The 15746-nt window shown below is 35.6% G+C and overlaps 1 protein-coding gene across 1 annotated transcript in view; it reads left to right on the top strand.

Annotated features, from left to right (window-relative positions):
• Nucleotides 1-14431, top strand: part of LOC148942268 (matrix metalloproteinase-2-like) — a 210179-nt gene extending 195748 nt beyond the window's left edge. The window contains exons 8-11 of the mRNA XM_089103556.1: nt 343-490; nt 2989-3145; nt 7304-7407; nt 9997-14431. Coding sequence (XP_088959682.1) covers nt 343-490; nt 2989-3145; nt 7304-7407; nt 9997-10265 — 678 coding nt within the window. The 3' untranslated portion in view covers nt 10266-14431. The remainder of the gene's footprint in view (nt 1-342; nt 491-2988; nt 3146-7303; nt 7408-9996) is intronic.
• The last annotated feature ends 1315 nt before the right edge of the window (nt 14432-15746 follow it).

The following is a 15746-nucleotide window of genomic DNA, read 5'->3' as shown; positions in this document are numbered from 1 at the left end:
CAAACTCAAAATGCCGTTGGTATGTCGCTTTCGATTGGCTAAATCATTTATTTATGAGTAGGTATCATACAATTGTTTATCTGAGTTGGTACTGTAGCCAAAGCATAGTAATGCGCAAGCGGGTAACCAACGAACAAAAATGGTGGCAGACGGTAAATAGAGGGGCAGCACTAAATAACCAGTTTTGCGTTCTTCAAACACCATAGGACATCTTTGCTGGTGGTGTTTACGAAAAAGTTGCATCTCGCCAAAACACGCGCTTTCTGTAATATTGTAAACTAGTGCGTTTATGGTAAATTCATACAGGCAAGTAAATGATTGATTTTCATCTTCTTCTTCTAGTATTATTGGAGAATTCAAAAAACTGGAGTCGCTAGAGGTTTTCCTGTTGAAATAACCCGTTTCTGGAGTGAAATACCCCATAATATAAGCCATGTTGATGCCGTTTATGAAAGGCAAAATCCACAGAGACATATCGTCATGTTCATAGGTAAATTTTAGTGTCTGTTTCTTTCTCTTAATTGCATCATAGGGAGATCCTAGGTAAACTTGGCTATTAATTGATTGTCAGATAATTATTTTAAACGAGCGATATATCTGTTAACGTGGATGTGCGAAATCTGGTTAATGTCGACATTCACCGGTGAATGTCCGAACTTCCTTTTTGTCTGCTTGGGTTCAAATAGCTTTGCCAGTCAGCTTTTTCAGTCTTATGGTAAAAGTTAAAGTTAGGTTATATTATGTTGGTTTAGGTTAAATTCGGTTATAAATGTCAGAAATGTGTTAAAAGCCTAAGCTAAGTTAGCCTAACCTAACCTGTCATCATCAAACCTTGTATTAAACTGAAAGACTTGACTGACAAGGGTGACTAAATCCAAGGAAAAAAAAGTATTTTCGGACATTCACCGGGGAATGTCGACATTCACCAATTTTGGATATTCACGGTAACATCCATAAAATATGCATTTTTAAACAATTTAGTAAGCTTATCATGAAATTAAGATATATACGGGAACCAGGGAATATATAAACTGTATTTTGGGGGAATAGCCCTCTTTTGGCCTGTTACCTCCTCTATGTATACAATTAGAAAGTATCCGTAATTTTCAGCCGATCAGTAATCTTCAGCTTTGAAAACCATCGCGTGACGTTATATAACGGGTAAGTGGAGACAAGGGAGTGTTCTCAGCCAGTAGTTTTAACTAGAGTAATCAAGAATTTTAGAACTAATTTTGGCAAGTCAATTTTGTTTTGTCTCTTTGATGGGAAATCGAGTTTAAACTTTAGGGGGGAAGGAGGATCTTCAGCACACGAGAAGCAAAGATAAAAAACTTTAGTTTTTACTCCAAGTAGCTTTAACTTTAACTGATTTTACTTTAGTTTGGTTTTTTATCTTTGTTTCTCTTGGGCTGAAGACGCCTAGTTTGGATGCAGGCGAAATATCCACGTCGTGTTAGTTTTTCATTTTTTCTCTCTACTGACCGCAGTCTCGTTTGTCGTTTTTACATTGAGTTTTTTGTCTCTTTGTTAATTTTTTGCCATGGTTGGCCAGTTCGGCTTAATATCTTTGATTTATAAGGTTTTAAAAAAAAACTTTCTTGTCTCTAATTGGGGAATGGGAAATACCCCGATTCCTTTTGTCCTTTTAAGTAGCTGAAAAACAATGACAAAGTCTTTTTTACAAAAAGATTTCAAAATGAGCAACTGGCAATCATATTTCCGTTATATATCGTTAAAACCGTTATAAACCGTTATTCTTTACTAAGTTACAACTACCGCTGAAACCATGGTTTGATTATATTACCGTTAATAACTACTATGTTGTTGTTTTTCAACAGTTTTCATTAGTTACTAGAGATTAATTCAAAATACTATGATACAAAATTTATTTCTATTGTTTATAATACTTTGATCGAGAAGCACATTATCATCTGTCTTTTTATCAGGCCTCTTTTTAACAGCATCATTGGCGTCTGTCATTAATAATTTTATTCCTCATCTAGCTTTTCTTATTTCCTTCAAATATCTTTTTATTTGTGCAAGTGGTATTTACACTCGCTGGGAACAATGATATTGACTGTTTTTTATAAGATCCTCATTTTAGATTTTAACTCCATGCCTTTTAGCATTATTATGGGTGGGCTCAATGGAGACAGGCTTGGGTCACAAAGGCTCACTGTCTTCACCCCTCCTAAAGAAAACACCAATAGATGCTGGGCTATTGGTACCCCCTGCGGCATGGTAATTTGCGATTGGGTTTGTCTATCATTATTCTCTTTTATAGAAGGGATTCCTTTGATAGTGTCAAGGTGTCCACCATCGTTTATCCCATCCCATGAACTACATCTGTTAGATTGTGAGAGGCTCGGGCAGGCAATACTGTTCCCTCAAAAGAGAGGGGAGATTCGCCCACTACTCGCCAGCCATCAGCGGCAAACGGTACTATCCTCAAAGCTGGTGCTAGCAAGAGAAGTTCTTTCTCCTGCTTCTGATTTTCTCCTCAAGAGATCTTTTCTTGCGTCACCGTCAGCGGTTCAAATTTCCAGGGGATTGACCCACATGCATAATTTTGACATCCATTCCTGACACCCATTAGCACCCAATACTGACTTTAGTCCATCCAATCTTGGCAGTATGTTTAACAAAATAGCCCAGTTTATTGCCAGACACTAGTCAGGACGGCCAGTGGTCAGACTATGATTGAGTTTGCCTATTACTGAAGGCCCCTCAGGGCTTAGTAAGTAGCCCCTTCAATGTACCTAGTACTCAACGACACTACTACTACTAGCTCCAGAACACCACAACAAGGTTGCTACCACTACTAATAGCTCTAGGTCTACCTGTAATCGTCCAATTTACACTCCCGTTGGATCTTTGTCACTCTTTCTTTTCTCTTCTCTAATCATCATCATCTAGCCTTTATAATTTTTTATTCCATAGCCACTGATTTTTCGTCTCTTTTGTATCTAATTATTCTAATCTTTTTAGGTCAGAATTATTATGTATTTAACGGTAACACATTAGTTGAGGGACCAAGTCCATTGTCAAGGCTTGGACTGCCGGAAGATCTCATAAAAATAGATGGTGCTATGGTATGGGGCCACAACAAGAAAACATACTTCTTCAGTGGAACGATGTATTGGAGGTAATTTTGTTTCTAATTTTGATTTGGTAAGGAGGTCAGTCTGTCTAATAGGGTATTAAGTTGAAACTTTCTAGAAAGTTTATGTTGAAACAAAACTAAATGAAAAGACACAATGAAAATGGACACCAATGAAAACTTCTGTTGCATAATGATAAAGCAATATGTACTAGACTAGACGACGTTGTTTGGCCAAGCTCCCTCTATACACCCCTCTTTAAGCCTCTAATCATACAGTATATTTATAGGAAGAAATAATCATAAGATTATCTAAGACTACTATGAGCCAGCTTTTAACCAAGGGACCTGCCCCCTTCCCCCTTCTAATGAAAAAAAAGTCAAGTCATTACTTACCCGATTGTTTCCCGTGAACTTTGTCTAACATCCTCGAGCAACATTACGTTAGCTCAGGACCGTTAGTCCGCCCCTTGCGAACGAGGAAGCGTTCACTAGGCATACTTTCGTATCTTTAAGGGGCTTTTTTTTTTTTTTTTTTTTTTTTTTTTTTTTTTTTTTTAGTAACGCAAAAACAAGACAAGTATTCACATACAGTTAAATACTACAAGCTAATTTTTTTGTTTTTTTTTTGGAAGGTGATTATATTTTTACTTTTATATGTTTAGCATTTCTTAGTGGAACAGAAACCTGTACTCTGGAGTTGTAATGTTTGAAAATAACTTCCGAGACATTATGTATTCGAACTTAGACAATTTTTATTCAATAATCATTTAATTATTATTAATTTTCATTGAGAAAATCAGGCTCACATCTACCAACGTTGTAAAACTAAAGTTGATAAAATCAAAATTACGCAAGACTACAGCGCCAGTTATGTTTCCTGTTTGTAATTTCTCGAGGTGAACATCATTCAACTTTCAAGCATAAAATTCTTTATTGACCAATCATTAACCCAGTTCCTAATGAGAACGTAGAGGAGTCTGGTGAAGGTAAACAGGAAGGGTGTGTGAAAGCACAAGATGGCGCGTCTTCAGACTCCCATCACACTTTCTGGCTAAAGGGCCATGAAATAGATATTAACACAGTTGTTTTGGACTCTGAAGTCTGGTGCCGTATCCTTTACTCTTTTTTTACAGTAAATCTTGGGACATGATTAAGTTCTCGGTGGCAACCCTGTCCAAAACACGACTAAAATATTAATAATTGAGATTAATCAATAAATCAATTTTATATTTAAATTAATACATAAATTGATTGGTAAATATAAATAAATAAATTACTTAACTTATAAATGAATTAAAAAATAAGTACTTTGATAGATAAAAAAAAATATTAATAATGTAAAACAATTAGGAAAAGGAAATTAAATAAAATAGAAAAACGGATTGAAACAATCGAGGAAAATCATTCATTTAAGGATTTTGGATATAAATCAAACTTTTCCAAAAAATACATACAACCTTTTGATTAACTGCAACCGAGCTCTGCAGTTGGCTCTCTAAGAAGCATTTATTTTTAGGTTAGCATTTTTTGAATGTTTTTCCTTCCTTAATACCTTTGTAGTTAAGTGCGATTCTGAGTTTTAGTTGGAAGTTAGAGATAGAAAAAAAAAATACAAATGAGATATTATCCTCCTTAGAATCCCTAAAAAAGAACGCAATCTGATATTTCTCATAGTAAAGGAATTATTCTTTCGTCAGTGTTGTCAAAACTGTTTTGCGGCTATTTTTTTTTCCTTTTTTATACTGGAAAGGCCATCCAGTCAATTATTAATACCAGTAATTAGGAAGATTGCACAAGTAATTAGAGAAAGTTAGAATGTGCTGGAAAACTTTTCTTTCATCTCTGAAGTGCCTAAAATTTTCTAGTTGGTCCGAAAGCCACTGCTTGCCGAACCATAGGAAATTCACCATTTTTTTTTCAATTGGGGGCAAGGGTACCGACAGGGGCAAGGACTTGCTTGGAAATAAAGAAGATATAAAAAAAATGGTGTAAAATTGTGGAAATGAGAAAAAAAAACATGTAGATCTGAGCAAAAACAAAGCTCCCATTTGCTTTTACTCAGTGTCCTGGAAAATTTCCTGGTGGCACTCATTTGAAGGGAGGGTCCAGCTTGAAAAGTTCTCCAAAAGTGGAATTACATGAAGATCATGAGGATAACGGGAAAATCATGAAAATCTTCGGTTTTTCCTTTTTAGGGGGAGGGGGAGGGAAAATTTTCAAGTCGAATTGTGAGACCCAAAATGCCTTCATCGAGTTTTTAATTAATAAAAGTTTCAATTCGAAAATGTTTTAAAAAGGTTTGTAGTCAAATTATTCGTCTTTTAATTCAACGAAGCCTGGGTGACACGTTTAAAAAAAGTGACTTTTTCTGTCTAAGTAGATCAATATACAAGACATCCCATTTCTAAATGTAGCTTTAGGTACTGAACCACCCTCTGGTGGGGAGATAGTAAAGGTGACTAAAAGCTGAAGTCCAGAGAGTCCCCGGGCGAAGACGATATCGCAGCCAAGAGGATTAATTACTCCATAACTATGCTGAGTTGGCTTTGCTATAATCTAGAGAAGAGAAGAAAATATTAATAATTGGACGAAAAGCACCCGTGTCAAAATGTTCACAAAAAAGTGATGGTCCAAATTGCAAAAACTGATCAGGCATGAATTATATCGTGAGTCTGGGGAGCTTGCGGTTAAATGAATTTCTAAGTAACATCTGAATTTTGGATGCCAGGTGAGGCGGATAAACACCTGGCTCTGCTACAAGAAGAAGAAGAAGATATCTCTTGCCTCAACCCGGCACACTATTTGTGACTATCCAATTTAATATTATTGCCTTCCAGATTCCGATACGAATTCTGGCCAGTTATGCGCTAATTTATGTTCACTCTCAGAACGCTCTTAGACGAAACAGATGATTATCGAAATAAGCTATCTTATTGATCTTATACATTTTGTGAAAGCTTTCAACTCTGCAGGCCACCAAGCACTCTGGAAGATCCTCTGATATCATGGTATTTCCGATAAACTCTTCTGAATTATTGAAGCCTTCTACAACGGCACAGAATGCTGCGTAAACACGAGTGATGTGAACATCCAATACTTCCGCATCATAAGAGGGGTACTTCTCCGGACCTGCGAAGGTTATGGAATCCAGTTAGGTAGTAAGAGACTTCGAGTTGTTGATTTTGCGCCTGATTTAAGTCTCCTAGATTCCTGGAAGCCAGAGCTTCTTCCAAGTCAGAATTAACCTTTTAGCATAGAGATAAATGCTAATAAAACAAAAAATTGGGCGAATAATGTATCTCCTCTCGACTTACCATACGACAGCCAGTTGATAGAGCTAGAGCAAGTCGTATATTTTAGTATTCATGGAGTACAATCCACAATACTTATCATTACCAGTGAGAAGACAAGCTGAAAATCGGCCAGGTTAATGCATTCTGCAGGAAACTATGCTGGATCTGGCGCAGCTAGCGTTACTCTTTCCTACTCAAGCTGAGGCTGTTCAACAGCAACGTCTTCTTGACGCTTTGCTATGTCCCGAAACCTGAAATTTACACCTTCAACTTGAAAAGAAACTTCTATTCGAATAGTTGTGCCTAAGAAACATTCAAAATATCCACAAGACCCAAAAAGCAACGAACGCTGTTGTACGATAGAAGACTTCTCAAACACTGATAGCTGAAGTGATAAAATACTGGAAGTGGAAATACCTCAGGCACGTGATTCACAAGCCCGAAACTTGACTACCAAAAGTCGTCCTTTAGGGGCATCCAAGTGGTGCCAGAAGAAAGGGAAGCCCCAGAAACACCATACGACGCACTTACCAAGCTGACCTCACATATCTCACTGCTCCGCTCCAACCGAATTGGAGGATGTTTGATCCGCCGATGAGATGAGAAGTGAATGACAACTCTTCTTGGATGCTGTAAATGCATCTGTAGCCGCCAGAGGATCTAAGGATTTTTAAATTTACTTAGTTTAATTATTTTTATTCAAGATTAGAATACCAGATGTAAAATAATTTCGATTTGTATTTTCTTCTTAAATCAGGGTATTTTTGTCGACAGAGACACATCTGAACCTCGTTCTATCAAAAATTTTCTTTCATTTCCTAGAACACTAAAAACATGCTCAAATCTCAATTGTGTATACGTTAGTACATCTATTACTTTCTATTTTGCTACATTTAAATATTTTTAGATTTGATGAAGAAGAGCAAACGGTCGAGTTGGACTACCCAAGAGATATGAATATGTGGAGAGGAGTTCCATATAATATTGATTCAGTGTTTCAATGGACTGATAGTAAGTCAGGTTTTCAGTTGAAATACTTTCAGTGACACATTTTTTGAGGAAAAAAAAGTGTTGTAATAAAAAAAAAACTAAAAGCTAATCTCTGCTTGGTATTTTTACAAAATGTTTAATAGAAGAAAGTAGTTTATATAATTTAAAGTAGTTTAAATAAATTAATAGAAGAAAGTAGTTTTAGTACAAGGAGCATTCAATAAAAAATATTAGTGTATACTGTTGGAAAAAAAAAATGAACAAGACTTAGTGACAGTAAAAAAAAAAATATTTAGTAAAACTTTTTGTTGAAAAAATTTGACAAAGAAAAACTCCGCAGAAAAAGTACAAAAAAAACTTCTTAAAAACGTCAATAAGTTCCTATCCCCTTTCCAGAGAATTCCCCCTCGCTTTTCTTGACCCATCACTGTTATTTCCCCCTGTTTTCTACCCCCAAAACAAATGTTAACAAAACGAATATAGGGGTGCTACTAGAATTGAACCAGAGTTTTATGGATAGCAATCATGATAACCACTATTTAGTAGGCTATATTTAGTAGGCTCTTTAGGAGGCCCAAAAACTATGTTTAGTTTTTGTATTTAGCAATTGTATGAATAACTATTTAAGTTTAAGGATCCGCCTGCTCCTCAATCACCTCTTGGGTTTTTCTACCAGATAGACTTAGACGTGCCAGATTTCATCTTATTTAACTAATAACATGAATTTAACTAATAAAGTGAATTCGGCCCTTTGTGGGCTTGTGATAGTGATCTTTTTGAAATAAATATCTTATCTTATCTATCTGTAACTTGTATAAAAAAAAAGATGAATATATCATGGATTCATTAAGTCTCAAATTTTGATTCACCGAGACAAGATTTTGATATTACTACTACTACCAACAACTCACCGCAGTGCCGAGCCACCTGAGGCCAACACAGTCACGTATGCTCCTCTCCATCCTAATCTATTCCACCTGAGGCCACGAGAGGCCAACCTCTCCACCTGAGGCCAACACAGTCACGTATGCTCCTCTCCATCCTAATCTATTCCACCTGAGGCCACGAGAGGCCAACCTCTCCACCTGAGGCCAACACAGTCACGTATGCTCCTCTCCATCCTAATCTATTCAACCTGAGGCCACGAGAGGCCAACCTCTCCACCTGAGGCCAACACAGTCACGTATGCTCCTCTCCATCCTAATCTATTCCACCTGAGGCCACGAGAGGCCAACCTCTCCACCTGAGGCCAACACAGTCACGTATTCTCCTCTCCATCCTAATCTATTCCACCTGAGGCCACGAGAGGCCAACCTCTCCACCTGAGGCCAACACAGTCACGTTTGCTCCTCTCCATCCTAATCTATTCAAAGCCTCCTTCTTTACACACCCTCCCAAAAAGTTCCCATTTCTCTTAAACCTTTCATTACCATATCCTCCCACCCCAACCGAGGATGACCTGCTTTTCATTTAGCCCTAGACGGTTGGCCAAAAAGGACAATCAGTATATTACTTAGACTTTTTCATGGAGAAGGATTTAAACTTAGTTAAAAAATAGAAAGTGTCTTTTATTCAACTGTTTTCAACTAATTCTCAACGTACTTTTAATCTGAAAAGCCATGTACGCCAAATTTCAGAAATGTACTCCGGCAGATGGATACACCTGAATCTCAACTATGGAACGATATCAAACATGGCATCTTGCGTTAATATTTAAAAATGTTTCAAGTATTAAAACAGTTTTAAACGTTTTAACTTTTAAAACTGTTTATACTGTAAAACTGTTATAGGTTTTTAACCTATATCCAGATCTTTGTTCTTTAATTAGCTGACTCGACTTAATTAATCAATTTAATTGATTTGTCCGTGCGGAAATTTGCTCCGACAATTCTCAGCACATGAAATGCATAAGCAAACTTAAACATTGTACTTTTTTTCAGCTAGATAATAGATACATAAAAATATACCTTCTCACTGAATCTCCTCTATTCTTTTTTCTACTACCTCTGCGTATTTGGCATCTAAACGGTTCTTCTAATCAAGTTCGAAAGCACTCTATCATGATTTCTATTGTAATCTTTCTTTTCTTCTCTCTTGAATTTAACTTGACTTTATTAAAGTTTTATCTCTGTTTCGAATTCAGCACTAGTACTATAGTTTTTTTTTTTTTTTTCATTGACCGATTTATTACAAACTAATGGGTCTAAAAAAAAAATTAAGTAAGCGATTGTTAGGCCCACCAAGGTGGGGCTTGGTGGACACTACCCTCCAAAGTGATAGAAAAAAGAGTCCATGGACAACTTGCTCAGTTATGATAATGAAATAATCAAAAAGTTTAACAAAATTTTCGAAATTGAAAGAACAAAACTTAGGCTACAATTAGTTATTTATGTTTAATTGATTAATTAATTATATAAGATGTGTTTATTTTAGACTACTACTTAGTTCAGGATTAATCTATTAATTATTTAATAGACTGTCAGAACCAAAGGAAACACCCCTCCCTTTTTTTTTTGAGTTGCTGTTGCTGTTGTCTTTTCTTTTCTTCGGTTCCTAGTGTTCATTATTTTTTATTGTTGTTTCTTATGAATATTTTTTTTTCTTTTCTAGGTAAAACTTACTTTTTCAAAGGAAAAGTATTTTGGCAGTTCAATGACATGCGAATGCGAGTTGTTAGCCAATCCCCATCATTGAGTGCCCCTTTTTGGATGGGGTGTCCCACCCAAATTCACGAGCCCCGCCCAGAAATTGCACATCCTGCCGCTGAAACCGAATTATCTGCCACTTCACTCGAGTCATCTAGTGATTGTTCCAAATGTTCTCTTTCTTTTAGTTTTTTCTTAAGCGTTTATTTATTATTAAAGTGGTGTGTTGTGTAACTAATCACACTTTGGTGTGAATGAGCCTTTAAATGCTTTAAGCTTTCTTAAAAATTTCTTCGACTAGTCAATTGATTCGGATTTTATATATCATTACTTTGAAGAGTAATATTTTATTCGAGTCGAAATGCTTGTTCTCTGAATAAATAATTTTTGAAGTTTCCATATGAAGTAAAAAAAAATGAAAAAAAAATTAGTTTCCTTGAAAAGATTCTATAATTTCCAAGCTTCTCAGATGTAGGTAATTTTGGTAGAATAAAATAGGTTAGATACATATTTAGTGTCCGGTAAAACATGGCTGTCATTCAGGGATGGACACGGAATTAAAGTTTGTAAAGCGTACGACCGAAACTTAGGCTCCCCTGTTGCTATTTATCGCTCCTCCATCCCTGTAATTACAGTGGCTTCAATTCACAAACATATAGGGAGAAGCAAAATGTATCTTTAAAATCCAGGGGCAAATTTCTCAGTTATTCCGTGTTTACAATGAAAAAAAAAAAAAAAATCTATTTTAAAAAAATTAGGTAGTGGTTAAAAAACTTTAGGAGGGCACATGTCCCCCTACTCCCCCAATTGATATCATTGTCAATTAGTTCAACTTTGACTTTCTGGTGGGGGGGGGTTACGTTTCCAAAAAATCTCTCCCAGGTTTCTCCTCTGTTGTCATTTTAAATAAAGGTAATATTATTTAAATAAATAAGTAATTCTAAATAAATAAATATAATGTTATTTTAAAAATAGAGATTAACTTTCAGCGATTAACTTTCAGAGATTAACTCAAATTAAGTAAATGTGTTGCAGCATAAAATGCTCACGCTTGTAATAATTTTAATATCTAAATAAACATCTAAATTTAATATCTAAATTGCCACGTAATTTTCAATCACCCCAAATTTGGAGTCAACAGCGGAAAAAGAAAAAGAATCAAAAACTAGTATAAACCGATATAAATTCTGAACCATTTATCAATATTCAAATACGTTTAATATCACCATCTAGTGTTACATGATTTTTTTTTTTACAGTGGATATCCTCCGTAAATTCCACTCCTTTTTTTCTTGGGAAGAATATGATTATTCTGAAACTAAAGAAAAATTTTGCAAAGAATTAAAACAGAAATTGGTAAAAAGAAGTTTAGTTTACCAGATATTGAGAATAAAACGGTAAAATGGGAGAGGATAAATTAGAATATGCTGGTAAAGGGTCCATTACCTTGTTTATCTTCAGTCTTTTTTTTTTTTTTTTTTTTTTTTTTTTTCAAGCATCAAAAACAACTAACCTTTTTTTATGTGCTAAGACTAAGACTTCCTCTGTCTTCTTGTTTTGAATGTTTTTTACTTTTTTGAAAGTTTTTATTCTATTTCTCAGTCAGTTACTGCTCTTTGTGATAATGCCAATCTTTAAGGTTATTTATGCCAAGCATGGGCACCATATTGTCTAAGGGGGGGGGGCAGTCGATAGTGTGATGGAGGGCCTTTTATCAACTGCTTTTCCAACCATCTGCTTTTTCAGCCATATCTAATGTAAATTTGAAGGTCTAGGGGGGGGGCAGCTGCCCCCCCCCCCCCACTGCCTCCTCCTCCCTACGCCCATGATGCCAAGTGAAGTTGAATCTTATTACAGACTCTTAGGCTCAGTTTATTTTTGCATTTTTAAAAATGTCTGATAATGAAATTAAATAAGTGGAAGGACTTTTTTTGGGGGGGGGGGGGTGTCTGCTGGAATTCAATCGCATGTCTAAATTTACGAATTTTAACGTCCATATTTTCACCAATCATACAGACACACTAGGTGCAGAGGCGTAGCTACGGTTTTCTACACCTAGGCTGTTCGTTTTGCGCCACCCCTCAGAGGCTACGCCTTGGGACAGTTGCCCTCTCCCCTCCCCTATGTACGCCACTAACTAGGTGGTGTCTTCACAGAAGGAAAACGATAAATTTTGCCCTGTAATTGCCGTACTCATATTAAAGGTCCGTAAAAATCTAAAAGGCCTAAATAACATAAACTTTGATCAGCGATCATCATAAAACACTTAAATGAAACACTACATTAACCTAATAATAGTATGAAATACTTGGAAAAACGGTGATTGAAATAAAAAACATTTAACACTTTAAAAAAATCTTAAATGAAACATTACATTTACTTTATACCGGGATTTTTTTCTATTTTTTTTTTTTTTTTAGTTAACAAAATTTCCAAACACCTCGCTGTTCTTCTGTAATTTTTTTAAGTGTCCATATACCTAGAAAGAATTGCTTTCTGACTTCAAACTATCCAAATACTTTATCCCCCCCCCCCCCTATGTGCAAATATATAGCCCAAATTGTATATTTCCCATATATTCTTTCACTTGTCTTTGTCTTGTCTCGTGCTAAGCTGAAAACACTGTATAAAGATAATATAACAAAGAATTTTTGATAAAATGCACTAATGTGAAAAATTCAATACCCAATCAGTTCGGAAAAGCGCCTGATGAAAACGGTGGCCGGGGCCCCCCCCCCCCCGGCGATTAAATCTAAAATCTAAAAATTAATATAAAAAAATCCAATCGACTATTAAAAGGGCACTAGCCACTCCAATTTCCAATCGAATGAGCCCTTTTCGAAGTTTCTGTAACAACTCCTTCGATACGAAGTGCCATGGTATGGAAAAAAACATAAATAAATAAACAATACAGCGTGCCAACATTGTTCTTTACTTAGGCAGCGCGATTGCGCTGCCTATGATGGCACTGCTTTTATTTTAAAACAGCCACCGTTTTCAACAAGCGCTTTTCCGAACTGATTGGGTATTGAATTTTTCACATCAGTGAATTTTCATTAAAAATTCTTTGATGAATCGAAAAAAAAATATAAATATGTTCCGCAAAATATCTAATAATAAAGTAAAATGAGCAGAGGTCTTACATAGGGGGGGGGGGGGCTTTCTGCTTACCTGAAGGAATTAAATTACCGACTTTGAAATTTTTCCTGTTTTGAGAATCCTATCAGTCTTGTCTACGTCTTATTATTACCAATTTATAGAGGCTTACTCGGCGGTGAGGCTAAAAAAGGGAAAAATCAAATTTTGCCATTTAACTGTGATACTCATCCTAAAGGATTCGTACACACCTAAAAAAAAACACCAAAACCTAATACATCTTCAGAAGACACGGGTTGGGGGATTCTGGTTTGACCCCCCCCCCCCCTCCCTCACATGAAATTTTTGTAGACTTGTAAAAACAGAACAAAATGCATATAAAGAAATTCTTGATACTTTAAAAAAGTTGTTACGCCCTCTCCCTGCCCCTCGAAAAAAACAAACCCACGAGCAAAAATTCTCGATACGTGCTTCCATCTTCCGCCATCTTTTTTTTATGTTTGTATATTCTGTTTTCCGTTTAGTTGCTACTTTGTTGTGACACTGCCAATCTTTGATCATGTTTGTGTATAGTGAAGTTGAATCTGATTACAAAAATTAGGCTTTGATAATTTGTCTGTGCTTTTGAAAAAATGTCTAATAATGGGACAAAATAATTAGGAATGTTATGTAGGGACGGTGCATTTTCGAATGTCTGAGAGAATTAAATTACCGACATAAAATTTACCGTTTTGAGAGTTATTTTTTAAAGCTTTTTAATTATTTTTTAAAGGGGTTTTTGTTCAAGGTCTTATATCTCCAATCATAAGGGCACACTGGGTAAGCGGAAGGAATCTAAGCGGAATTTGATTATGATTACAACAATAATCCTAATTAAAGTGTAATTACGTCGATTATATTTATCCACACCCTAAATGGTATTTAATTTAAGCTACGTCTAAAATAATCCGAAAATAAATATTCTGTAAATTATTGTAGATAAACAATTATATGTTCAAATGACTTTAAACGTGCAATGTTTGTTTGATTTTAAAGCAGTTTATAACTTTTATATTTTTGATTAACAAATAAATACGGATTTTCATTCCATATACATTTCAATTTCTTTAGTAAATGAATACCTTTTCAATGTCGGATAACTGAACAGGTTATTGGTGGTGACCTAGGGCTGGTGTCTATATATGCACGAAAATGTAGAGGGGAGGGGCAAAATAATTTTTTTGTAAACTAAGGGGATTGAATTTACTTTTTTTTCAATGAAAGTACCAAAAAGGTGTTTTTCAAAATTTCGGGGGAGGAATCAATCTAGGACCACCCCCTCCCCAATTGGTGTGTCTGTTAGAATACAAAGGGTTTCAAATAGCTTGGAATTATTTTTCTCCAAAATAAATTTCTTGACCGTATAAGAGGAAAGATCCTTTCGTTTTAGTTTATTCAAGTGATTTGATTTTATTGTGTACGCATCTGTGAAACTTGTGCACTAAAAGTACCAAGGACAGTAAAAATGAAATTTGATTTTTTGAATTGGTTAGTAGTTAAGTGAAGTAGTTAAGTAGTTAACTTAATCGAAGTAGTTCGAGTGAAAACTTAGATAACCAAATATGTCTTAGAAATTTGGAAACATTGGAAATTCAGTTTTTAATAGAAAAGGCCTCCACGTGCATTTATGCAATTTTTGGGTAGTAGTGGGTGTCAAATTTAAATTGGAAACCTCGGTGAAAAATCAGCCCAAAATAAGCTAAAAACAGATGGCAGCAACAGCTTAAGAAAATGTGGCTTTTTTGAATCCATAGTTGTCTTCGGGAATCAACTGGTCGTTAGGGTTTGAATTTTTGTGAAAATCGTTCTCAATTTAACTAATTAGTTTTGCTTATTTGGTTTCATGGTTCAATATGGCAACACTGACAAAGATATGGTACTCCCTAAAAACTCGATGTTATCGAAACAACCAAGAGAAAAACCATTGAAAATCATAGCTTTCAGATATGAATCTGAGGGACATGGCTCCGGGGGGGGAAGTATTTTTTTATTCTTATGTACTTGGTACTTTAAGGTATTGACAAAGGGAGGGAGAGCTTCTCCCCTATCCATATGAGAGTTGGCTTTTTCTTGTATATCTAATCAAAAATCCACAAAAGAAAAACGGATTTCTACTTAATTTTGCTTTGGACTATCGCAAATAAGGAGTTTATAATAATATATGATTATTTGTGCTTTCTATTTTCAATTTTTCTTTGAAACTCACCTCGAAAACAAAATTCTGAATGTGCTACTGACAGTGTGTCTAAAAAGTATTCCCCTGGTTAGAACATTTATTTGAACTCACCTATATGCAGGGGCGGATCCAGAATTTTTTTTAGGGGGGGGGGGGGGCAAAATAGTTTGATCCGAAAAAAATTGTTTTAGGGGGGGGGCAAAATAGGTTGATCCAATAAATTGCTTTTGGAGAAAGTTTAATTAACGCAAACTTGAGACTTAATTAAGTAAATTACACTACTTTAGACTACGCTAGGGGGGCGCGCGCCCCCTGGATCCACCACTGCCTATATGCAAAATAAAAATTTTAAACTGGCACGAAAAGTTTGAATTTTTTGTGGGACTTAGTTGTGTAGCTAAGGA

Source organism: Artemia sp. Qi Xiang Cuo, chromosome 17 (genome assembly GCF_049724085.1).
Source record: "Artemia sp. Qi Xiang Cuo chromosome 17, ASM4972408v1, whole genome shotgun sequence".
NCBI lineage: Eukaryota > Metazoa > Arthropoda > Branchiopoda > Anostraca > Artemiidae > Artemia > Artemia sp. Qi Xiang Cuo.
This window is presented reverse-complemented; position numbering and strand designations above follow the sequence as displayed.